Source organism: Vombatus ursinus, unplaced genomic scaffold (genome assembly GCF_900497805.2).
Source record: "Vombatus ursinus unplaced genomic scaffold, bare-nosed wombat genome assembly UNPS02014798.1, whole genome shotgun sequence".
In the NCBI taxonomy this organism is placed as follows: domain Eukaryota; kingdom Metazoa; phylum Chordata; class Mammalia; order Diprotodontia; family Vombatidae; genus Vombatus; species Vombatus ursinus.
The window spans coordinates 42,241,165-42,266,106 of record NW_020954576.1 but is presented as its reverse complement, the minus strand read 5'-3'; the positions used below and the strand labels follow the sequence as shown (position 1 = coordinate 42,266,106).

Sequence of the window (24,942 nt, the reverse complement as noted above, 5' to 3'; positions counted from 1 at the left end):
CCATGGAATACACCTCATCTGCCCTAGGGATTTGAACTTAGTGAGGACAGTGGGAAGGTTTTATAATCTCCTTACACAACCTGCATTTCAGTAGCCTTTTACCCATTTTCTTTCATTTTCTCCCAGTCAAAAGAACTTTTTCCTTGGTAGAGAAAACAGAAGCAAAATAGGAGTTAGGGAGTTCTATCTTCTCTTCCTGGTCCATTATCTTTGTCCCTGAGCTATGGCCTTATGCTTTACTTGATCTTCCTTTGCCAATCCTTGCCCGAAAATAACCCCGAAGTTTTTCATTCTTAGAATTCATCACAAGCATTACTTTTTTTCTGAGGTTTATGTTTCTACTGAATCATTGTACTATAGCATTTATATTCCGTTACCTGACTTTGCCTCTCCCTTCTGAACATGTCTTTCAAAATTGCAAGTGGTTCAGTGAGTTCTTTGTGTATGCAGAGGGGTCTTTTTTTTTTAGATAGCTTCTCCTTTTCTTTTTTATCAGAATCATCTATGTCATTGGAATTTTCTTCTTAATTACCTTCCATCTCTCTGGAGCAGATTACCCACAGTGAATCTTAGATCAGGGAATCCTACCTATCATTTCTTTAAAATCCTTTTTCACAGAGTTTAAGTTCCATGCTGGGAAAAGCCTGGGATTCCCATTCTTACCTGACACAAATTCTAGAAGATACAGTTACTTTTTCTTAAGTTTTCTTAATTTCTATTTTAGTAACCAAGTGCTCCTTACTGGTCAGAATCAGACCTGGAATAGTTTTCTTGATCACCTCCTCTACCTTTTGACAACTGAAATTTCTTTAAAGCAAATCAAGAACTTATTGGCCGATCTGCTTTTAGCAAAGACAATACTTCTAGCAGGTGTATGTAATGCAGTGACTCCAAAAGCCTGCTTCATTCTCAGGTTTAGAAACATCATCCATTTCCTCTTATTTTGGAAGTCTGCTCCAAAGTCCCACTATATTCTTACCTTTGTTTCCCTTTTTCTTGCCATTATGCATTTGTTCTCTGCTATACTTTTTCCTTTCAGTTATCTCTATGTAGTAGTTTGTCTTTTCTGAAGATAAAACTACTCCACCATCATTTCTTTAGCTTAGGTCTCTTGAACAAGGTATACTCTTCCATTACCATATTTCAATCATATGTTATATCCCATAATGCCTCAATGATACTTAGGAAGTCGTTATTTATAGCCATGCATCTGAGATCTCTAGTTCACTTTGCTTAATATCTGTCTCTGTTATCTGGAATATTATTATTGCCTCTCTCCCTGGAGATTATCTGCTGTGAATTATTAGATATTTCTAGGGCTTCTCTTTCCCCTGTTTCATATCTACTACCCTCTGTGGTACCTTACTTAGTAGTCAGTTGTGAACAGTTCTCCCCCTTCTCCTTTTTTTTCCATTTAATGTGATCCACAAGTCTCCAGGCATATGTCCAATTCCTAGTCCTCATTAGATGTACACTATCTCTGCAGAAGAATCACCTTCATGTGTTTATTTTAGAGATAATATGGAAGGGTAGAGGTTTAGAATGATCTTTTTAACTTGTTCTGAAACAGGTGGTGGGGGCAGACAAGTCAATTAACAAACATTTATTGGGAGCACACACAGGGTCTATGAATCTTGGCATATATTTATTGAAAGATGTTCCTTTACTCCATGGGCTTATAGTCTAATAGGGGAGATAAGAAAAAAAACAATTATTAAAATTATACCAATAAAATAGTAACAAAAATTCCTTGAGAGGAGGAATCAATCAGTCATCAAGTATTTCTTAAGGACCTGCTAATTACCAGGTACTTTGCTAGGTGCTAAGAAGACAAATGCAATAAATAAAGTAATCTTTGCTCACAAGGAGCTTCCATCCTAATTGTGGAGACAACAAAAACATATAAAAATATGTACAGAATAAATAGAAAATAAATACAAATAAATTCAAAGCAGCTAAATCCAAAGTAGTTTGGAAGGAAAGGAAACTTGCATTTGAGGGAATCTGGAAATGTAGAAAATATCATCTATATGAAACTACAGTGCTTGAGCAGTATCTTGAAATAAAAGAGGGATTCTTGGAGGCAGAAGTGAAAAGAGAATGCATTTGAGGCATTGGGAACAGCCAGTGCAAAAATATGGAGATGGGAGATGGAGTGTTGAGTATGATCAAAAATTGGCTAGATTGCAGTGAGGGAAGGGGCATAATTTTCACTGAAGCTGGAAAGATAGGTTGAGACAAGATTATGAAGAGCCTTAAAATCTGAAGAGAGAAGTTTCTATTTTATCCTAGAAGCAATAGGAAAAGCTATTGGTCATGGCTACGTTGACAGGTTTGTGACTAGTGGGGGTTAGTCCCAAAAAGCTTCACAGAGGAAATATTCCCACCCAGAATCCTTTGCTAAAGTTACGGTTTCTGCCTTCACTTGTTCTGGATCAGGGCCTAGCCTTTGACAGTCACTGTGGCCTCTTTGAGTTGTTCATTGACCCTGGTTTTCACCAGCCTTTTCTCTTGTCATTTTCTAGCTGTCTGCATTCTGCCTTCAATAGAAAAATAAACACTTTGGTAATTATATGGAAGAACTCTGTCCAGCTGCTCAAACCCACCCAGTTTCTATTTTTAGTTTTCTTCCCCCCACTTAAAAATAAACAGCATTGGGTCCCTCTTGCCAAACCTTTGTCATCTCCAGCATCCTTTCCTCCAGCCCATCTGTTCCCCCAGATGCTCATCCCAGTCCCTTCATCCCTACCCCATCCCCACATCCAGTCTTCCCTGTGGAGAGTCAGTAGAATTGCTCCTAACAGGCTGCTCCCAGCCCTAGCATCCCATCTGCCTTCCCACCCCTGCTTTCTCTTCAATATTCCACTTTGCTTTTGACCCAGATTCCAAAGACAACACATCAGGCCTACTCACCCCCAGCCAATTCTGTGCTTTCCAGGGACAGGATATTAAACAGTGAACCAAAAATCTGAGTCTTTGGGTTCAAAAGAATGAACTTGAAACTCAAGAATGGTTATACAGGTGGAAAATACCACATAGTTCAAAAAGCATTCAGAGAGGCACGTAAAGTGGTCTAATAGGAACATATTGGCCTGGGAGTCAGGAGACCTAGGATATAGTATTTTCTTGGCTCCTAACTAGCCACATGTCCTTCTATAAGAAATTTCACTTTGGTTTCCTCAGTATAAATTGGGGATGTTGTACTCAATAACTCAATTTTATTTGGCACATCAGAGTTTGTAAACCATTTTCCTTATAACAATCCCATGTTTTGGGTAGTGCAAATATGATTTCCATATAACAGAAGAGGAAATAGAGGCTCTGAGAATGTGATTCACTGATGGTCATATAGTTAATAATTGTCTGAGGTGAGTTTCAAACCCAGGTCTCTTGATTCTATTTCTGTTATTTCCATCTGCCTCCTAGGTAGGTGAGCCCTTCTTATTATAGCATTTAATTTTTCTAAGTCCTTATTTGGAGGATGGTCAGGGTATATCTTTGACATTCTCAGCTCATGGAGGGCATATGATAGAGGGCAACTAAGGATCCTGTCTACTGGTATTAGTGTTAGAGGCAGTCTGCTGGCCCAGGCAGATCATATGATTGACCAAGGCAGGAATTTGTGGCTGATGTTTTGTTGCTCCCTGTAGAATATAAGGCCAGTATTGGTTCTTGGACAATTGGTGGAACTTGTATATGTCTCCAGCCATTCTTTTGGCCAAACCTGTGGTTTCATCCATTTAGAAGATCCTTGTATGGGAACTTCCTTTCCCAGTGCAAATTGGCACTTATTCTGAAACTTACCTGAGACATTGAGCAGCTATGTGACTTGCCCGGTCACTCAGGTACTATATGACAGAGATAGGGCTTGAACCTTGGTCTTCCTGACTTTGAATGTCAGCTTTCTATCCATAATGCCACATTGCCTCACAAACATCTAAAGATTTTTCTTGCTAAAAGTGGAGTTTGAGACTCAATCTCAGAGCAATGGACTTAAACCCCTTGAGGGTCCTTTGTCCTTTTTACATAGATTTAATTTAATTGAATTAGTTTCAATGAACATTTATTAAATGACTAATATGTGCAAAGCACTGTGATAAATGATAAAGATACAAAGGTACAGAATTCATTCATTAACTCATTCTTAGGATTATGGATTTTGAGCTAAAGGCAGTCTTATAGGGCATAGCTAAATGTGGAAACTGAAGCAAAGAGAAAGTAAGATGATAATTGAATGGATGGGAATTGATGAGATGATCAAAGAACATTTAGAGGAAAGAAAAGAGGGCCCAGAGTCTTGAAGAACACCTGCATTGAGGGAATGAGTCAGAGAGAGAGAGAGAGAGAGAGAGAGAAAGAGAAGAGACTGAAAAGATCTATTTAGACAGGTAGGAACCAGAAGAGAGCAGTGACACAGAAACCAAGGGAGAAGAAAACTCAAGAGAGTGTTTGTCAACAGTGCCAAAACTGCATGAAGATCAAGGAGAACGAGGACTGAACAAAAGCCATTAGATTTAATGATTAAGGGGTGGGTAGATGGCTCAGTGGTTAGAGCACCAGCCCTGGACTCAGGAGGACCTGAGTTCAAATTGGGCTTCAGGCTCTTGACCCTTACTAGCTATGTGACCCTGGGCAAGTCACTTTCCCCAGTTGCCTCACCAAAAAAAAAAAAAAAAAAGGATTTAACAGTTAAAAAATTGTTGGTATCTTTGGAAAGATCATTGTCAATCAAAGTCAGTATCCTGGTTTTAAGGAGTTTGAGTGGTCTAGGAACAGAACAAAAGACAATAGACAACTCTTTTTCTAGATCCTTGGCAATGAAGGGAGCCATTGTCATAGATTTCAGTGAAGACTTCTTAATGACCCAGGAAAGGATCGGTAGGAAGGTAGAAACTGATAATTGGAGGAGCAAAGGGATGATAGATGGGGTAGATTCCTAAAGGGGACAGGAGGTAATGGGATTAAGGAAACAAGTGTAAGGATTGACTTTGAAAAGGAGAAGGGCCTCCTCTTCCTCAGATATTGAATCAGTTGGAGGAAATGGAAATGGCCATGGGGAGCAAGGAGTAGGCTCACTCCTCTTCTTGTCCCAGTGTGTTGGAACACTTGAGAGAAAGAAAGGAAATCTTGCCCTGTAGAGCCAGGGATGCAAGGTCTTCTGTGGAGGGCCAGGTTTCTGGAACCACTAGAAAACAGAATGGTTGGGGGAAATATGAAGTGAGGTGATTGAGGATGAAGGGGAGTTTATTATTATTGATAGAGTGTGGATTCCAAAACCCACAATGGACTGGGGTGGGGGGTGGGAGCGGGGAAGGACAGGGATTGTAGAGATGTGTGGCTCAGGGCAACTAAGTGGTGCAGTAGATAGAGCACTAGGCTTGGAATCAGAAAGACTCATCTTCCTGAGTTCAAATCTGGTCTCAGACACTTGCAAGCTATGTGACCCTGGGCAAGTCACTTAGCCCTGTTGGCCTCCGTCCCACTTCTGTAAAATGAGCTGGAGAAGGAAATGGCCAACCACTCCAGTATCTTTGCCAAAAAAAATCTCAAATAGGGTCATGAAGAATCAGATATGACTGAAACAACTGAACAACAACAACAATGACTGAGGTGGATATGGATGGCATGCAAAGGGAGGCAGCAGAAGAAAAGGATCTTTGTCTTACAAGGCACAATTTTGATCACAGGGATATGGGGGCAAAAGGAGAGGGAGGGGAAGGGAAAGGGAATAAGCATTTATCTAACATCTGCTATGTTCCAGGTATTGTCCTAGCACTTTATAAATAGTATCTCCTTATAGCAACCCTACAAGGCAGGTGCTGATATTATCCCCATTTTATAGTTGGTGAAACAGACAGAGATTAAATGACTTGCCTGTGGTCACACAGCTAGTAAATACCTGAGGCTGGATTTGAACTTAGGTCTTTGAGATTCCAGGTCCAGTGCTATATCCACTGTGCCACCTAGCTGCCCTACCTAGAGGTGGTAAGTTTGCCAATTATTGCTTGGAGGAGGAACCATTTGGTCAGAGCTCTCACCATATTGAGAGCAGCACCCATAACGTGTCAATCAAACACTGAGTGGTAGGGGAGAAGGAAAAGTGGGGAGAGGAGGCAGTGAGTAAGGACAATATTCTCAATGGGTCTCAGGTCAGTAAATACCTGGAGATTGAGTCCTTGTGGTCAGGCTGAAACCAAAGTCAGTTTTTTAGCCCTATTTCAAAATGCATCAAACTCAGATGCCCCCCTACACATGGAACAAACCCTTCCTTCCCTCAGCCCCATCTCTGAGTCCCTTTAGGGAGGCAATGTGCCGTATACCAAGATAAGGTCAAAGTGGATAAATGATTTAAACATAAAGGATTATATCCATAAGTTAATTAAGGGAGCATGGAAAAATATATGTGTTAGATCTATGGATAAGGAAAGAGTTTATGGTCAAACAAGAGACAGAAAGGATGACAGGAAATAAAGTGGATGATTTTGATTACTTGAAATTAAAAAACCTTTTGTGCAAACAAAATAAATGCAGGCAAAATTCAAAGTAAAAAAGGAAACTGGAAAAAATATTTTTGCAGCAAGTTTCGCTGACAAAGGCCTCATTTCTTCAGTATGTAGACTGGGTCTGTATCCCAAAGAGATGTTTCAAAAAGTGAAAAGGACCCACATGTACAAAAACATTTTAAGGAGCTCTTTTTGTGCCATCAAAGAATTGAAAATCAAGGGGATGCCCATCAATTGGGGAATGGCTAAACAAGTTGTGGTATATGATTGTGGTGGAATATTATTGTCCTATAAAAAAATAATGAGTAGTATACTTTCAGAAAAAAACCTGGAAAGACTTTTATGAACTGATGTAAAGTGAAATGAGTAGAACCAGAGCATTGTACACAGTAGTAGTAGTATTGTACAATAATCAACTGTGAATAATTTAGCTATTCTCAGCAATATAATGATCTAAGGACTTACAATGAAAAATGCTTTCCACCTCTAGAGAAATAACAGATTGAGTGAAAATGCAGAATGAAGGATACTTTAAAAAAATTTTATTTTTCTTTCTCTTATGGTCTGGGTTTTCTTTCACAACATGATTAGTATGGAAATGTTTTACACAATTGCACATGTATAACCTATTTCAAATTGCTTGCCTTCTCAGTGAGAAAAGTGAGGCAATAAGGGAAAGAATTTGGAACTCAAAATTTAAAAAAAATATTAAAATTACTTTTACATGTAATTTAAAAAAATAAAATATATATTAAAAAATAAAAGCATGAAGTACTCAAAAACAAGAAATTGTAAATAATATGGTTTCAGAAAACCTGGGAAGACTTATATGAACTCATGCAAAGTGAAATGAGTAGAACCAGAACATTGTACATAGTAAAAGCAGTATTATAAGGATGATCAACTGTTAAAGACTTAGCTACTTTGTTCCAAAGGACTCGTGGTGAAAAATGCTATCCACTGAGAGAGAGAGAGAGAGAGAGAGAGAGAGAGAGCTGATGAACTCTGAATGCAGAATGCAGTTTCTTTTTCGTGTTTTTTGTCTACGTTTTCTTTTGTAAAATGACTAATAAGGAAACATGTTTTGCATGACTTCACATATATAATCTATATCAAATTGCTTGCCTTCTCAAGGAGAGGGGAGGCATGGGAGGGAGAGAGTATATTTGGAACTCAATTTCAAAAAGTGATGTTTAAATTGTAATTGGGAAATATTTAATGAAATAAAAGTATCTTTAAAATAAAAAAAAACCCTAGTAACAGGGAAGTTCAGAAGAGGGGAGGATTTGATGGGGAAAAGGAATGGTTTCTTTGTTCAAATACCACCTCTAATAAATATTACCTGTGTGACCTTAGACAGCTTACTTAATCTCCCCGGTTTCAGTTCCCTCATAAATAAAACAAAGAAATTGGATTAATTGGCCTCTGAGTCTCTACCAGCTCTATGAACTATGATTCCTTTTAGTTCCCTTTTTTTTCAAACTTCTGAGCTCCTGGCACTTGTGATCCATACCACTCATTCGGATGTAACAGTATACAGCATGTACTGTTCTATAACAGTATATAACAATAGTGGCAGCTATTGCTGATATTTTTAGTTACCTTTTTTATGTTTGTTTTGTTTTGTCTCTCCAACTAGATAGATACTCTTTCAGGGTAAGGATCATGTCTTACATATACTTGTATCCCATGTAGTTCCTTGCCTATTATCTTGTGCATAACAAATGCTCACTATTTGTTGGTTGATTTTCTTCACAAAAGTGTTCACGTGGGATTTCTTTACTTTTAAAGTTTTTTGATTAAAAAGTCTGTTTTCTCTCCCTCACCTCACCCTCAACAAAAAAAAAAGAAAAACAAAACCTCTGTAAAATACACATAGTCAAGCAAAACATTTTCACATTGGCCATGCCCCCAAAATATTTGTGTCATTCTGTATCCTGAGTCTATCACTTTTCTCTTTCAGAAGATGGGTGGAATGTATAAGTTCTCTGGATTTGTGTTTGGTTATTGCATTGATCAGAGTTCTTAAGTATTTCAAAGTTGTCTTTAAAATGTCGTTGTTAATGTATAAATTGTTCTCCTGGTCCTCCTTACTGTACTCTATACCAACTCATACAAGTATTTCCAGGTTTCTAAATAGCTCACTTCCAGCCTTACTCCTGGTCATATGCTCTAAGGAGATCAAAGATAGAAAGAAATGTTCCATATTAACCAAAATATTCATAGCAGCACTTTTAGTGTTAGTAAAGAACTAGAAAAAAGAGTGGTTACGCATCAGTTGGGTAATGGCTGAACCATTAGCTGGAGTAAATGAATGAATATTATTTTTAGTAAGAAATAAGGAATGTAAGGAATGTAAAGAAACATGAGAGGATTTGTGTAAACTGAGAGAGTGAAATAAACAGAGCCAAAAGAAGATATATTCAATGACTAGAAGAATATAAATAACAAGACCACTAAAAAAGTAAGTCAGTCATTCAATTGGTCAGTCAGTAGACAAGCATTTCTTAAGGTCGATTATGTGTAAAGTTTTGTACTAAGCACTGGGGATATGAAGACAAAAATATTAAATAGTCCCCAGTCCTCAAGGTGCTTATATTCTGATGGAGGAAACAGCTTGGGCATATATAGAAATATAAAGACTGTACAGACACAATGACTCTTAATTAAAAAAACAGTAATGGTCCAGAGAAAAGATAATGAAACACACCTCTCTACTTTGCCAAAACGGAAGGGACTACTGGGGCAGAATGTTATATGTAGTATCAGATTCAGTCATTCTCTCAATTGTTTTTACTATCTTTCTTTGTTGTAAGGGAGGACTCAACTTTGAGAGTAAGGTGAGATGGACAATATTAGGGACAAGCATTATGTATTATCTATCTATAGATATACACACATATATACATATGTATATTACACATATAAAATAAAATAAGAGGCATCAATAAAACTTATTTAAAATAAATATATAGGGGCAGCTAGGTGGCTCAGTGGATAGAGCACCGGCCCTGAAGTCAGGAGGATCTGAGTTCAAATGCGGCCTCAGACCAAACACTTGACACCTACTAGCTGTGTGACGCTGGGCAAGTCACTTAACCCCAATTACTTAAAAAATAAAAAATAAATAAATATATATCTAGCTCTTTTGGTGCGCTTAAGTATTTATATTAATTACTAGTCCAATTGAAGAGAAAGAAAGTTAAGAAACTGCAAGCTAAAATATTAAAAGCTACCCTGTATCTTATGAAAAACATCTGTTCTGAAAACGAACGATTTTTATCATAACCAAGTGAGTTGATAAGAAAATAGGATTCTCGTTACAAAATTTCAGTGTACACACAAGGTTTTTTTTGGAATGTAGCTATCTGATATAGTCAGGGACAGCTGTATGTGACTTTAGTTATAACTTAAATAAGGATATTTTTGTGTCTAAAGCAAGCTCCATGAACACCAGCTAACACAAGCAGCTCATGCTTCTGTCATCAGTGTAGGAGGAGGGAGAGGATAACCCCAGTGAAGGAGATGAGACAAAGATCATAGGACATTGATGCAAGCCTTCGTCATTTGGGAGCGGAGCAGAACAGAGGAGGAGCTCACATCAGTCTACCATCTCATCGATTTTTCACTTTTTCTATTTTAATCAATGATTTTTGCTAACTAGTTAAGCTCTTTTGTTTCTTTGTTACTGAAGGACTGAAAGTGCTCTATCAATGCCTTCTAAATTTGATAGCCTGGGGCAAAGCCCTGTTTACTCTGCTGAGTTATGGCTTTGACCATAGTACTTCTGCCAGTGTGACCAGAGCTTTCTTGTAACTGACTCCTTCCTGATTCCTCTGGTGCTTTTTATTAGTGGAAAGATAGAGATCTAAAATCTGGATTTTGCTCCTTGTTAGCAAGTATAGTTTTGTCAGGAGGCAGATGAAGCTCTTGGTTAAAATGAGGCCTTTGGAGTTTCTGTCTATTTCATTATCACGACATCCTTTGTCCCCCGTTAGAATGTATAACCGAGAGTTGGCTACGTATGTCTTGGTTTCTATTTTAAGTCTTGTTCGCTCCTTACAAGTTTTTTGGCTTCAGCTCTCCTGTTCTTTCTTCTTTTTTTTTCTTTTAAATCAGCATACTCAGTTTCTACTGGTAAAAATTGGCTAGCAGTTCATGATTTCAGCACCAAAACAATCATTGTGAATGCTCTCTTTTCAGTTTCATAGATTAGAGGATGTTGTAGGTGGTTTTGATTGTCTCTTACAAATTGAACTCTTTTCCTCATATAAAAGGAGGATGTTTGCAAGCTTTAAGCCATAATGCCATGTTTACAAACTATCAAGTGACCTTAGAGGTCATCCTAATCCAATCCAGTCCTTTTACAGAGCAGGAAACTGAGGTCCAGAGACATTAAATGATTTGTCTAAGATCACATGGATAGTAAGTGGCAGAGCTGAGATTTGAACCCAGGTTTTCTTGTTCCCAACCCAGATTCCTTTCCATGTTTCCACACTGCTTTATTGACATTGATAAAGAAAGCATCTTGCATTTACCTCTGAAATTCTTGAAAGGAGATGTACCCTTTGTCTGTAATGTATTCAGGGAATGTGACAATAGGATTCAAAACCACAGAACCTTGGTTGTCATCCCAGTCCTGATTTGAATCCCGTCTCTGCCACTTGCTACAGTGTGACTTTGGGCAGGTCACCTCTCTGGCCCTCAGTTTCCTGACTTTTAAAGTGAAGGGATTGGATTAGATGACATCGAGGGTCCTTCCAGTTCTAAATTTATGATCTTGTGATCAAACATAGAATGAAAGCTATTAAGATGTCTCAGAGTTTCCTCCACAAATGGTTCCTCCCCGACTGGAAATCTCCAAGAAGAAGTTCCTTGCACACTCTGTCCTGGAAAATACAATGCCACCTTTGTACAACTCATTCTTTGTCTCTCTCTAATCCAGACGGTTTCCGCTAACCTACTCCAGGATGCCCAAAGGTATTGCTGCTACTACCATAGAAAGCAGACTGATAGATGGGAACCTCCTCATTTTTAAGGACTAGAGCACTGGACTTGGAATCAGGAAGACTCATCTTCCTAAATTCAAATCTGGCCTCAGACACTTACTAGCTATGTGACCCTGGGCAAGTCACTTAACCCTGTTTGTCTCAGTTTCCTCATCTGTAAAATGGGCTGTAGAAGGAAATGGCAAACCACTCCAGTATTTCTGCCAAGAAAATCCCAAATGAGATCAGTTGGACATGACTGAACAACAATAACAAACCTAGTAGTTCGCTGCAATCTCAGGCCTTGCTTTGCCTTTTAGGGCAGCTTGATGGCACAATGGATAGAGTGCCAGACCTGAAGTCAAGAAGACATCTTCCCAAGTTCAAATTGGCCTCAGACACTTGCTAGCTATGAAATCCTGGGCAAGTCATTTAACACTGTTTGCCTTAGTTTCCTCTTCTGTTAAATGAGCTAGAGAAGGAAATGGCAAACCACTCTAGTATCTCTGCCAAGAAAACCCCCAAATGAGGTCACAAAGAGTCAGACATGACTGCAACAAATGAACACAAGTATCAACGCTTCCGTCCATTTCTTTTCATCATCCTTTTTCAAACCATGGCAACATCACACCCAGCCCAGTTGGGTGTTGAATTTTAATTCCTCTAAAAGTAGCATTCCCTTGTATACTCAGCGGACATTCTTTAGTCCTCACGAAATGGAATGAAATGTAACCCTTCAAGAAATGCACACTTCTTCATGGATGTTTTCTGTTACATGTTCCCTTGAGCCAGGGGTTCTTAAATTTTTTGTGTGTCCTAGACCCTTTTGGCAGTTTGGTGAAGCCCATGGCCCCTCCATTCTCAGGGCAGTGGTTTTAAATGCATAAAATAAAATTCAAATATAACAAATGAAAGCAAGTATATTGAAACATAGTTATCAAAATATGTTTTTAAAAGAGATTCTTGGACTTCAGTCCAAGGAGCTCTGCTTTACGAGATCATCTTCATGGGTTGATGTGTTCAGTTAAAAAAAGTCATCATCCCTTGGCCACCTTTCTAGTCATAAGCCTCCATGGACTCTATTAAGCTAGTTCTCACTTGAGATCCAGACAACTCCTTTCTAGGGATATACTTGAAGACTTTCCAGATTGGCAGTACCTGATAGTCTTCTGACCTATGTTTCACCAGCAAAATCTTCCAGAATCTAGGGTTATTTTCATGCCACTGTGAGGCATCCATGGAGGACATTAGCAGGAGTTAATCATGTGTGCTTCTCTATAATTCATTTTAGCTGAAGGTTTACAGCTTTTCCTACATGTATTATTTTTTTAAAATTATTTTTACTTATTTTGTTAAATATCCCCCAATTATATGTAATCTTTTAACAATCATTTTTTAAAAATTTGAGTTCCAAATTCTCTCCCTCATTTACACTCCTTCCCCCTCCTTGAGAAGACAAGCAATTTGATATAGATTATACATGTGAAGTCATGCAAAACATATTTTATATTAGCCATGTTTCAGAAGAAAATACAAGCAAAATAAAACAATAAAAATAAAGAACTTTTTTTAAAACTATGCTTCACTCTGCATTCAGAGTTCATCAGTTCTTTCTCTGGAGGTGGGTAGCATTTTTCATTATGGGCCCTTTGGAATTGGCTTGGGTCATTACCTTGATCAAAGCAGCTAAGTCTTTCACAGTTATTCATCATTACAATTACTGTGTACAGTGTTCTTCTGGTTCTGCTCACTTCACTTTGCATGAGTTCATATTAGCCTCCCCAGGTTTTTCTGAAATCATCTGGCTCATCATTTTTTATAGCATAATAGTATTCCATCACAATAATATGCCACAGCTTATTCAACCATTTCCCAAATTGATGGGCATCATCTCCATTTCTAATTCTTTGCCACTGCAAAAAACAGCTATTATAAATATTTTTGTAAAAATAGGGTTTTTCCCCTTTTCTTTGATCTCTTTGGGATACAGAGCCAATAGTGGTATTGCTAAGTCAAAAGGTATGTAGAGTTTCATAGCCTTTTGGGCATGGTTACAGAGTGTTCTCCAGAATGGTTGGAGTAGTTCACAACTCTACCAACAGTGCATCAGTGTCCCAATTTTTCCAGATCCCCTCAAGCATTTGTCATTTTCCATTATGTTAGTCAATCTGATAGGTGTGAAGTGGTATCTCACAGTTGTTTTAGTTTTGTATTTCCCTAATCCGTAATGATTCAGAGTATTTTTTTCATGTGAGTGTTGATAATTTCTGAAAACTGCCCTCCTTTGGCCATTTATCAACTGGAGAATGGCTTTAATTTTTATGAATTTGACTCAGTTCTCTGTACATTTGAGAAGTGAGTCCTTTATCAGAGAAACTTGATGTAAAAAATTTTCCCCCAGTTTCCTGTTTCTTATCTGTATTCTTAAGGAACTCTTGGTCCCACTTCAGATACACACTAGCTGTGTGACTTTGGGGAACTTTTTATGCCTCAGTATCCTCATCTGTAAAATGAGGAGATTGGATTAAATGCCTCTGAGGTCTCTGCAAGTTAATGATCTATGATTCTATGATCCTATGAAATATAATCACTTCTCAAATATCTGTGTGGGAATTTTCCTTTTTGTCTCCTTTCCTCTGTAAATGAGGTGGCTCAGTGGTACACTGGCTAGGGGGCTGGACTTGGAATTGGGAAAACCTGAATTTAAATCCCATCTCAGTCATGTACTATGTGGTTCTGGTCAGGTTACCTGACCTCTTTAAGCCTCAGTTTCCTCATCTGTAAAATGGGGATTACAATAGCACCTACTTCATAGGGGTTCACAAAGAGCATGTGAGATAGTATCCACAAAGCAGTTTGCACATCTTAAATCACTCCATAAATAGTAGCTACTAATAAATTCTGATGTTTCACATAGCTTACAATCACCTCCCCTCACACAGGTGGTGTGGATTCAGGGCACAGAAACTAATTTTTTTTTTAAGGGGAAGCCAACAGAGTAGTCAACATTTGCTACAGATGATGCACAAGAGAATTTGCTAAAATGAAAACTTCTCTGAGAGCCTTGTTCTCTTATTTGGACTGAATTCAGTTCAACAAGCACTAATTAAGCACCTGCTATGTGCCAGGCATTGTGCTAGGAACTGGAGGGTACAAAGGCAAGAATTAAATAGTCCTTAGTCTTAAGGAGCCTTACATTCTTCTTAGGAAAAATATGTATTCAGATAGGAAAATGTAAAAAAATATACCACATAAACACAAAACCATTTTGTGAGGAGGGTTGGGGGGAGCACTAAGAGTTAGGGAATGGAGGAAAGGCCTCTTAGAGAAGGCAACTTGAGCCAGCAAGCATTTATTAAGCACTTATAAGCTATGTGCCAGGCATTGTACTAAACACTGGTGATACAAATACAAACAACAACAGAAAAAAAAGACTGACCCTGCCCTCATGGAGCTTACATTCTAATGAAGGAAGCCAACACTTAAGAGAGAGCTGAAAGAGGGTGAAGGGACTTGAATGCGGTATGGCAGAAAAAGAAGTCCAGAGAGGCAGGAGCAGAGCCCCTGGGATATGAGTGGGACGAACTTGGCTGCCCTGGGTACTTTTAAAAAATGGAGGTTCTGGGATGAATTGGCCAATGAGAGGAAGGGGATGCAGGGGGCACAGGGAGTCTTCCAGGGTAAGAAAACTGCTGGGAAATGGTGGAGAAAGAAGTTTGGAGAGTCAGGGGTGAGTCCAGGAGAAGCATGAAAGCTTTCCCTTGAGTTGAGCCTTGAAGGGCACTGGATTTCCAAGAGCCAGAGTCGCAAAAGGTATAGGGCACAGCCTTTGGAAAGACATAGAGGCAGAAGATAGCATGTTGCTTTGGGGAATTCTGTTAGAGAATCCTTTTTACATATAGTTAATCATGTGGGGTTGTGATCTTTTAATTGAGTAACCCATTGACAATTGAAGTATAGATGAAGAAGATTTAATGAAAGAACATTGGAGTTGGAGGCAGACAACCTGGGCTCTATGCTTGGCCATGCCATTTACTAGTTGTGTGACCTTGGGCAAGTAACTTCACTTCTGAGTCTCTGTTTCTTACTGGTAATAATAAGAGTTGAGGGGGCAGCTAGGTGACGCAGTGGATAGAGCTCCAGTCTTGGAGTCAGGAGGACCTGAGTTCAAATCTGGCCTCAGACACTTGACACTTATTAGCAGTGTGACCCTGGCAAGTCACTTAACCCCTTTGCCTAGCCAAAAAGTAAAAGAAAAAATAATAATAAGAGTTGAATTAGATGACCTTCCAAAGTCCCTCCAGCTATGATCCAGTCTTTGATTCTGAAAAAAAGGAAGGGTTATCAGAGACCTCTATACTTTGAGGAACCTTGAGCCCATGATTGTCCATCTGAGCAGCCCACCATAGGCTTGTGCTTTATTACACAGCAGAAGGCAAGACAAAACTAGGTTCTACCATGTCTTTACATTGTATACTTTCCTCTCTCCCTCCCTTTATTCATCAGGTCTCTGGATTAGTCTGGCATATTTGGAGAAAGCGTGAGGACCTGAGGCATTTGGGAGCTGAGCTATATGAATTCCTTATGCTAGACATGAAATTCTGAAGCATGGCTGGGCCAGGTGGGGTGACGCTGTCACAGATGCATCCTAATAGCCTCTGTTTACATTTAGTGATTATACATGTGGCACCTGTGACCAGAACAGCTGTTGCTTAGAAATAAAAGCTTGGCTTTCTTTATGAATCTCAATGAATAATGTAAAAGGAGGAAGGGAGGGGAGTGAATTGTAGTAAAGATATCTTCATGACTTCAAGTTCTGGGGAGTTTGCTGATGCAAGCCACCAGTGCAACTCCTCTTAGACTTAGAATGACTTTTAGGGTCCTTGTGGCCTCCAAACTCTACTCTCTCCTAAAGCTGATTTTGTGATTAGTGTCTCTAAACTTACCGAAGCTAGTTCCCTGATAGCAGATGTACAATCCAGTCATTGGGCCCATACCTGATAACCTTTACAGGTCTGTAGGATTGCTCCCACTTACGCTGTGCTGCAGGGTTCTTAATTTGATGATAAAGCATTAGAGTAGGACTTTAGTGCAGGGGGAGGGAGACAGGCTAGCTTCGTAGATAAGTTTTTCTCTTTAGAATCAGAAAGATCTGGGTTCAGATCTCCCCTCTGAAATTTACTAGTTGGATGACCATTGCCAATTCACTCCCCTAGTCTAGGCCTCATTTCCTCATCCTAAAAGGCAGATATCAATATCAAGAACATTATGGGACAATGGAAAATGCTGCATTTGGAATCAGAGAATTTGCATTTAAATCATATTTCTACTATTTACTACCTATGTGACCTTGGAAAAATTCTCTGGGCCTCAGTTTCCTCATCTGTATAATGATGGGGTTAGTCTAGATGGAGTCAAAGGTATCTTCCAAATCTGTTCTAAATGTGTGCTCTTGTGACATCTATAGTATCTACTTTATAGGGGTATTGCAGTGCTTAAATGAAATAACACATGTACAGTGCTTTGCAAATTTCAAATACATGGCATAGTGGATAGAGTACTAGGCTTGGAGTCAGAAGACCTTGGTTTAATTGCATAGGAATGACATTCTAAGTCATAGACAGGTTGCAGTTTATGTTAGTGGAGAGCTTCTACATCAAAATTATCCAACACTGATAAAAACCACAGATCCTTAATGTGTTTATATCAAGGTCAGTTAGAAAATGTAACAACAAACTGAGTTACTTATGATGAGAACAAAAAAAAATCATTCCTCAAAGCACCTGTTTGTACATAACCTTCCACATGGCATTTCTTATATGTGAATCTGACGTGGTCTCTGAGCTGTTTTACTGGAAGTGGGAATGAGATCCATATTCTCTCATTTGTTCCCATGGGATTTATGTTCCTTGCACATCTGAGGAGCAAGACTGAGGTCAGAATGAATTGGAGAATAAAGAATAGAGTTGATCAGACTTATGATTTTGGCTTCATTAGCACCATATTCTCACTCAGTGAGCCATCTAACATAGAGCACATGGGGTATGCTAGTTACTGTAGAGAATAATTTATTAAAACAGTTTTGGTTCCCTAGAGTTTGGAATTAGACACAAACATGCAGAGAAGCTAGAGACAAAGTGGGAAAAAATAAACTAAATAATAGACAGCCAAGATGATTTCTATGTAGTAAGGGTAAGTGCATTTTGAGGATAGAGAGCATTTGGGTAGTGAACTTGGAGACATTATCTCTGCTCCCCAGATTAATCACAGAAGACTTATTGGAGGAGGTATAATTTTAATAGCCATTTGAATTGATTGCCTGCTGTGAGAGTAGGGACATTCCAAAAAGATTACACATATTAAGAGAAAAGGTCTGCAAAGAATTGTAAACAATTCGGTGCCCATCAGTTAGGGAATAACTAAACAAAATGTGGCACATGAAGATAATGGAATATTCCTGTGCTATAAGAGATGATAAAACGTGATGAATAGAGTGAAGCAAGGAAAGATTTAGAAGAACTGATGAAGAGTGAAGTAAGCAGAACCGGGAAAACAGCATACACAATGATTACAACAATGTAACGGAGGAGAACCACCACCACCAAACAAATGAAACTGAGTATCGCAAAATTATAAAGAACATGCTCGGCCCCAAAGAAGAGATATGAGAAGATAGTTCCCCCTCCCCCTCTGCAGAAGCGAGAGGGTTCTTGGGGGAGAGTGAGAAGAGAACAAATGTAATTATTATTTTATTAAGTGTCTACTACGTACCTGAAACCATGCTAAGTGCTTTACAAATATTATCTCATTTAATCCTCACAACAACCCTGGAAAGTAGGTGCTATTATTATCCTATTTTACAGCTGAGGGAACTCAGGCAGACATAGGTTAAGTGACTTGCCCAGGAGGCTGGTGCCTCCATGTCAATGCTGATTCTGTCCAACTGGTGTTTCTTGAGGGGAATGACATTGGGAAAATCCACTGGAACAGAATCTTCTTACAAGGTAAGTCATTGCGACTTTGTAGCTTTGGATAGGACTCATTCTTCAATTTTGAACTCTTTCAATTTGAACTCAGGTCTTCCTGATCTCTATCTATTACTTGGGACATTGTATAACATGACTTCAAATATTTTTTCAACATGTTGATTGATTTTAAAGACTTTTTTTTCCTCTCATTTTTCTCTAAAAAATTCTTTGTTATATGGATTGACTCAGGGAAGAGGAAAAGATAGGGAATTTAGGAAATGTAAAAGCAAAAGATAGCAATACAAATCTTTTTTTTTTTAAAGAAAAGTTCTGTTTATAGAGGATCATAAAAGCTCTGTTTATAGAGGATCATAAAATTGAGAGCTAGAAGAATTCTAAGGAATCTAGTCTTACAAATAAGAAGCTGAGGCCCAGGGAGTTAAAGTGAATTGCTAAAAATTGACAAATAGTAAATAATAATACTTTTTAAAAAGCTGACATTCACACAGCACTTCAAGATTTGCTAAGCACTTTATATACCTGGCCTTGTTCTATCTTCACGACTGCCCTATAAGGTATAGGCGCTATTATATTATCTCCACAAAGATGGAGAAACAGAGACTGATAGAGGTTATTAGTCTTACCCAGCATCAGACAGCTAGCAAGTAGCCATGGTGAGATTTAAACCTAGGTCTTGTGGACCGGTGCTCAGTGTTCAATACCCTGTGCGGAGTGAGGATATCAACCCAGCTTTCCTCACTGAAAATCTAGTGCTCTTGGGCGTTAGCGATTTTTACCTTTATTAATAAATATTTCCTGGTTGTTTTGGGACAGGCCCAGCATCTGTCCCCACAAGCTCACCGTCGACTGCATGCTACCCTGGCTGGTGCCTCCACATCAATGCTGATTCTGTCCAATCTGGTGTTTCTTGGGGGAAATGAGGTTGGGAAAATCTACTGGAACAGAATCTTCTTTCAAGGTAAGTCATGCGGCTGTGCAGCTTTGGATAGGACTCATTCTTGAATTTTTTTTTTTTGGTAAGGCAATTGGGGTTAAGTGACTTGCCCAAAGTCACACAGCTAGTACATGTCAAGTGTTTGGTCTGAGGCTGGATTTGAACTCAGGTCCTCCTGACTTCAGGGCCAGTGCTCTATCCACTGCGCCACCTAGCTGCCCCTATTCTTCAATTTCTAAGCCAAGCCAGCATCTAGGATCTGGAATGGGATCTTGATCCAGTGCCATATTGTCAAATTCATGATGCCCATGTCAAATACTTTGATCAGGGTTGGAACTTCTTCTGCCTGAGCCTGGTTAAGTGACTTGTCTTTAGTCATGTAACCAGTAACAGTCAGAGATGGGATTTGAACTCAGATCTTCTTTACCTCAAGTCCAACATTCTAGTTTTTGTACCATGCATTCAAGAAATATGGTCTCTACATATGGTAGTCAAGAAAAGTTCATTGATCATCACTGAGCATGCATGCCATTCACTAAGTAGGGGCTCCAGTTTTCATGAGTCTAATTAGATATTTTCATTTAATGCAGCAGAAGTATAGTATAGTGGAAAAGGCGGTGGATTAGGAGTCAGAGGAGCTGGACTAAAATCTTAGCTTTGTCACTTCCTAGATACTTAATCTAAGCCTCTAGGTCTAGGTGATATAGTGGTTAGAGTGCAGGATCCAGAGTCAGGAAGGCCTTAGTTCAAACCCAGCTACAGACCCTTAGCACCTGTCTGTCCCCAAGCAAGTCACTTAATCTCTGTCTGACTCAGTTTCCTTATCCATAAAATAGGAGATAATAATAGCACTTACCTCCAACTTTATGTCAATAATAATAGCACTTACCTCCAATTTTATGTCATGAGCATAAAATGAGAAAGTATTTGTGAAGCACTATGCTAACATTAAAGTGCTGTATAAATGCTAGCTATTGTAGATGATAATCATGAGCAAGTCACTTATCCTTTCTTGGCTTCAGTTTTTTCATTTGTAAAATGAAGGGGTTGTGCTAGGTGACTTCTGAGGCACCTTCTGGCTCAAAATCCATGATCCTATCATTTTAATGTCAAATAGTATCTCAGATTCTCATAGCCACACATGTTTTTATACTACTTCTCTTATCCTTGCCATTACTTCTCTAATTTCCTTTTCTCTCCCAAGATGCCTCAGTGTGTGGGTAGCTCAACACTTGTGACTCCATCTTTGTTCTTTGTTTCCTTGAAAATCCTCCTGGGGTTCTAGGAGGCCCCTAGAATCACTGCTCTCACATAGATCCCATTTTCAACACAGAGGTTCAAAGATCACCATCTCTGCCTGCCACATGGATCCAATTTAATATCAGCTGGCTCCAAAGTTTTAGTCTCTTTAAAAATTTTGACTTTTTTCCCCAATTAATAAAAATATGTTTGGCTAGGGCTCCTAGTTAACTGTACATTAAGTGGATCAGTTCAGCCTCTCCAGCTAAGCTAAGTGGGCAGCTGTGTGCTGGCATAAGGGAGATGTCTACTCGGAAGTTCTGGAAGTTCTGGTGAGAAAATCATGTCATTCGTTGATTGTCGTTTATTTATAGTCAAGATTTCTTCTCTGAGGCTGTGACTAATAGTTACAGCAGCTCCCTGAGGGAATTAGAAACACTCAGACATCATGCTATTTTGCCCAACTTCCCAAATTTTTAAGGGAACAGATTGACTTTCTCAGTTGCTAACCCTTCCCTCTCCAGTGGTGTACTAGGCTTGTTGCCTGTTGGTTTTGATTGGTGAGGGTCTCCCCACGTGGGCTGAGCAGAGAACTGCCATACCTGGTGTACTGTTCCTTCCCTTCCCGGGTTCTCAGAGAGCCAGAGGTACCTTGGCTGTTGCTTTGTTCCAGTCAGAAATAAATAGCACAGGTAGGGCTGCAGGACCAACTATGATCCTTTTGCAGTATTGGGGGGCCTTAGACTAGGAGTTTCTGCTAGCAAGTTCTTGCTCTGCCTTCATCTCTCCACCTTATTCCTGTAATTAACTCTTGGTGCGTGGGAGACAATAGGCAGGATGACCTTTTGGCTACCAGGTACTCATTGTTCTTTGGAAAAAAGCTTTAGCAGAGCTTTTAATAGAAGGCATGAGTGCATAGGTTTGGAGGAGAGAAACACCTTGGTTGGAAAGGACCATTTCTTATGTCCCCATAGGGAACAAGTAACACCTGAGCTCTTCTGTGACTCTTGAGTTACTAGCAGCTATACCTTCTGACTGCCACAAACCCCATCCTAGCCTCTCTGCAGAATCAAGGCATGGCTCATCAGATGCCCTTTTCCTCTGCCAGATTTAAAGTCACTCAAGTAGGTTCAGGACTCTGAAATTCCAGTAGTACTACCACCAGGTGGGAGCTAGAAATAGTTTAGGACTATGTATCAGATTGTGCGCCATCTTGGGGCGGGAGGTGAGGAGGGAGGGGGAGAAAAATTTTAAACTCAAAAGCATATGGAAGTGATTGTTGATAAATCAAAATAAATTAATTAAAAAAAAGAAATAGTCTAGGACTGGACATGTCGACAGACCTTGCCTGGTACTATGTCCCTGTGGAATGTTGCCATAGGGTTGCCCCATGGTTCTCTGGTACTGCATCCTGGAGAATGAAATCTGATGTCAGGTCCAGCTCAGCTCAACTCTGCAGACATCTTCTGAAGTAAGGCTTAATCAATCAGCAACCAACCGATTAATAAACATTATTAAGGACATACTATGTGATGGACACCATGCTAGTTACTGGAGATTCAAAGGCTTCACCTGTCTTGCCAAACTAATTTCATATGATGAGAGTTAGCATAACATAATAGAAAGTTGGCCTTGAGGTCAGAAGAAGCTGGGTTCAAGTACTGGCTTTGTGATCCTGGGCCAGTCACCCAGCTTCTCAATGTTTTGTTGTTGTTTGTTCTTCCCTCTGGAGGAGGACCATTACATCAGGAAGGTGATGCCATGACTTGTAAGTGATTTGGATTTAAGTGAGGAAGCACTGTGCAAAGTCACCAGCCTCACTCTCTCCTGCTGAGCTATCTGGGTCCAGTAGCCAGATATCAATCAGGATGACTGAAGATGGCCCAGGATGTAGTGGGAGACCCTGGCCCTTTCAGTGATTAAGGCTAGGTGAGAAATAAGGCAAAAAATGGCCTCTTTTACCTAGTCAAAAAACAAATTCAATCTGGGAGGGGAAGACCCTCAGGGTTTCTGGCCAAAACAGCAACAATTGTTATTTACATTCACTCTGAGCCATCAAAACCCAAACAATGACCTAGTGAGGCTTGGACTGGGACCTATCAGTGAGAGCCAAAGAGATCTGGGTTTAAGCCATGTTTTTTTTAAATGATAGAATAAGTAAGTAGGAAAGAGAAATAAAGAAATCTAGTCCATAAACCCCAAGATATCTCACAGGGTTTCAGCTGTCAGAAATTATATTCCTTTGGGCAAAGCACCCACAGGTGAGGGCATGATTCCCTATGTGGACAGAGGGAGAGGAAGGAAGGAAGGAAGGCAGGCAGGCAGGCCAGTGTTTTAGACAACTCTCGGAGACTTGGAGTTGCAGAGAAATGACCAATCTACATTGGTAGAGGAATTGAAATGACATGTCTAATTCCTAGCTCTGTGTTCCAGCCAAATTGGCCTGCTTGTGTTATGATGTAAAATACTATCCACTTCCGGATAGAGAACTGATAGACTCTGAGTGTGGAGTGAAGCACAATTTTTTTGTCTCTTTCTTTGTTTTTCTTTTTTTTTTGTTTTCAACATTTACTTCCACAAGATTTTGAGTTCCAAATTTTCACCCTATCTCACCCCTCCCCCTGCCCCAAGATGGCATGCATTCTAAATACCCCTTCCCCTAGTCTGCCTTCCCTTCTATCTCTTCCCCGCTTCTCTTATCCCCTTCCCCTTCAATTTTCCTGTAGGGCAGGATGGATTTCTGTACCCCATTTCCTGTATTTCTTATTTCCCAGTTGCATGTGAAAACATTTTTTAAACATGTGTTTTTAAAACTTTGGGTTCCAAATTTTCTCCTTTCCTCCCTCCCCACCCACCCTCATTGAAAAGGCAAGCAATTCCACATAGGTTATACATGTGCAGTTATGCAAAACACTTCCATAGTGGACAGGCCGTGAAAAACTAACTCTATTTCCCTTAATCCTATCCTGCCCCCCGCATTTGTTCTATTCTTTCTTTTGACCCTGTCCCTCCTCAGAAGTATTTGCTTCTGATTACTCCCTTTCCCAATCTGCCCTCCTCTCTATCATTCCCCTACTCTCTTGTCCCCTTCCCCCCATATTTTCCTGTAGGGTAAGACAGATTTTCACACCCAATTGAGTGTGTATGTTATTCCCTCCTTAAATCAAATCCTATGAGAATAAGATTCACTCATTCCCTCTCACCTTCTCCCTTTTCCCCTCCATTATAAGAGCCTTTTCTTTTCTGTTTTTTTTTGTAGGATAATTTACCCCATTCTACCTCTCCCTTTCTCCTTCTCCTAGTATATTCCTCTCTCACCCCTTAATTTTGTTCTCCAGATATGATCCCTTCATTTTCAACTCACCCTGTGCCCTCTGTCTATCTATATCTATATATATGTACATATAATTTTTTCCCCTCCAACTACCCTAATACTGACAAAGGTCTCATGAGTTACAAATATCATCTTTCCATGCAGGAATGTAAACAGTTTAACCTTAATAAGTCTCTTATGATTTTCTCTTTCCTGTTTACCTCTTCATGTTCCACTCAAGTCTTGTATTTGAAAATCAAATTTTCTATTCAACTCTGGTCTTTTCATCAAGAATGTTTGAAAGGCCTTTATTTCACTGAATGACCATTTTTTCCCCTGCAGGATTATACTCAGTTTTACTGGGTAGGTGATTCTTGGTTGTAATCCTATCTCCTTTGCTCTCCGGAATATTATATTCCATGCCCTGCGGTCCCTTAATGTAGAAGCAGCTAAATCTTGTGTTATCCTGATTGTGTTTCCACAATACTTGAATTGTTTCTTTCTGGCTGCTTGTAATATTTTCTCCTTGACCTGGGAACTCTGGAATTTGGCTGCAATATTCCTAGGAGTTTTCCTTTGGGGATCTCTTTCAGGAGGAGATTGGTGGATTCTTTCCATTTCTATTTTGCCTTCTGGTTCTAAAATATCAGGACAGTTTTCCTGGATAATTTCTTGAAAGATGAGGTCTAGGCTCTTTTTTTGATCATAGCTTTCAGATAGTCCAATAATTTTTAAATTCTCTCTTCTGGATCTATCTTCCAGGTAATTTTTTTTCCAGGTCATATTGTTTTTCCAATGAGATATTTCACATTGTTTTCTAATTTTTCATTCTTTTGGATTTGTTTTACAGTGTCTTGATTTCTCATAAAGTCACTAGCTTCCAATTGCTCTATTCTAATTTTTAAGGAAGTATTTTCTTCAGTAATCTTTTGTACTTCCTTTTCCATTTGGCCAATTTTGCTTTTTAGGGCATTCT

The 24,942-nt window shown here is 39.3% G+C and overlaps 1 protein-coding gene across 1 annotated transcript in view; it reads left to right on the top strand.

Moving 5' to 3' along the window:
- The window catches only part of HHAT (hedgehog acyltransferase), a 483,325-nt gene that overhangs the window by 348,737 nt on the left and 109,646 nt on the right, over positions 1-24,942 (top strand). The window contains exon 11 of the mRNA XM_027871575.1: positions 19,294-19,438. Within this exon, the coding sequence (XP_027727376.1) occupies positions 19,294-19,438 (145 nt within the window). The remainder of the gene's footprint in view (positions 1-19,293; positions 19,439-24,942) is intronic.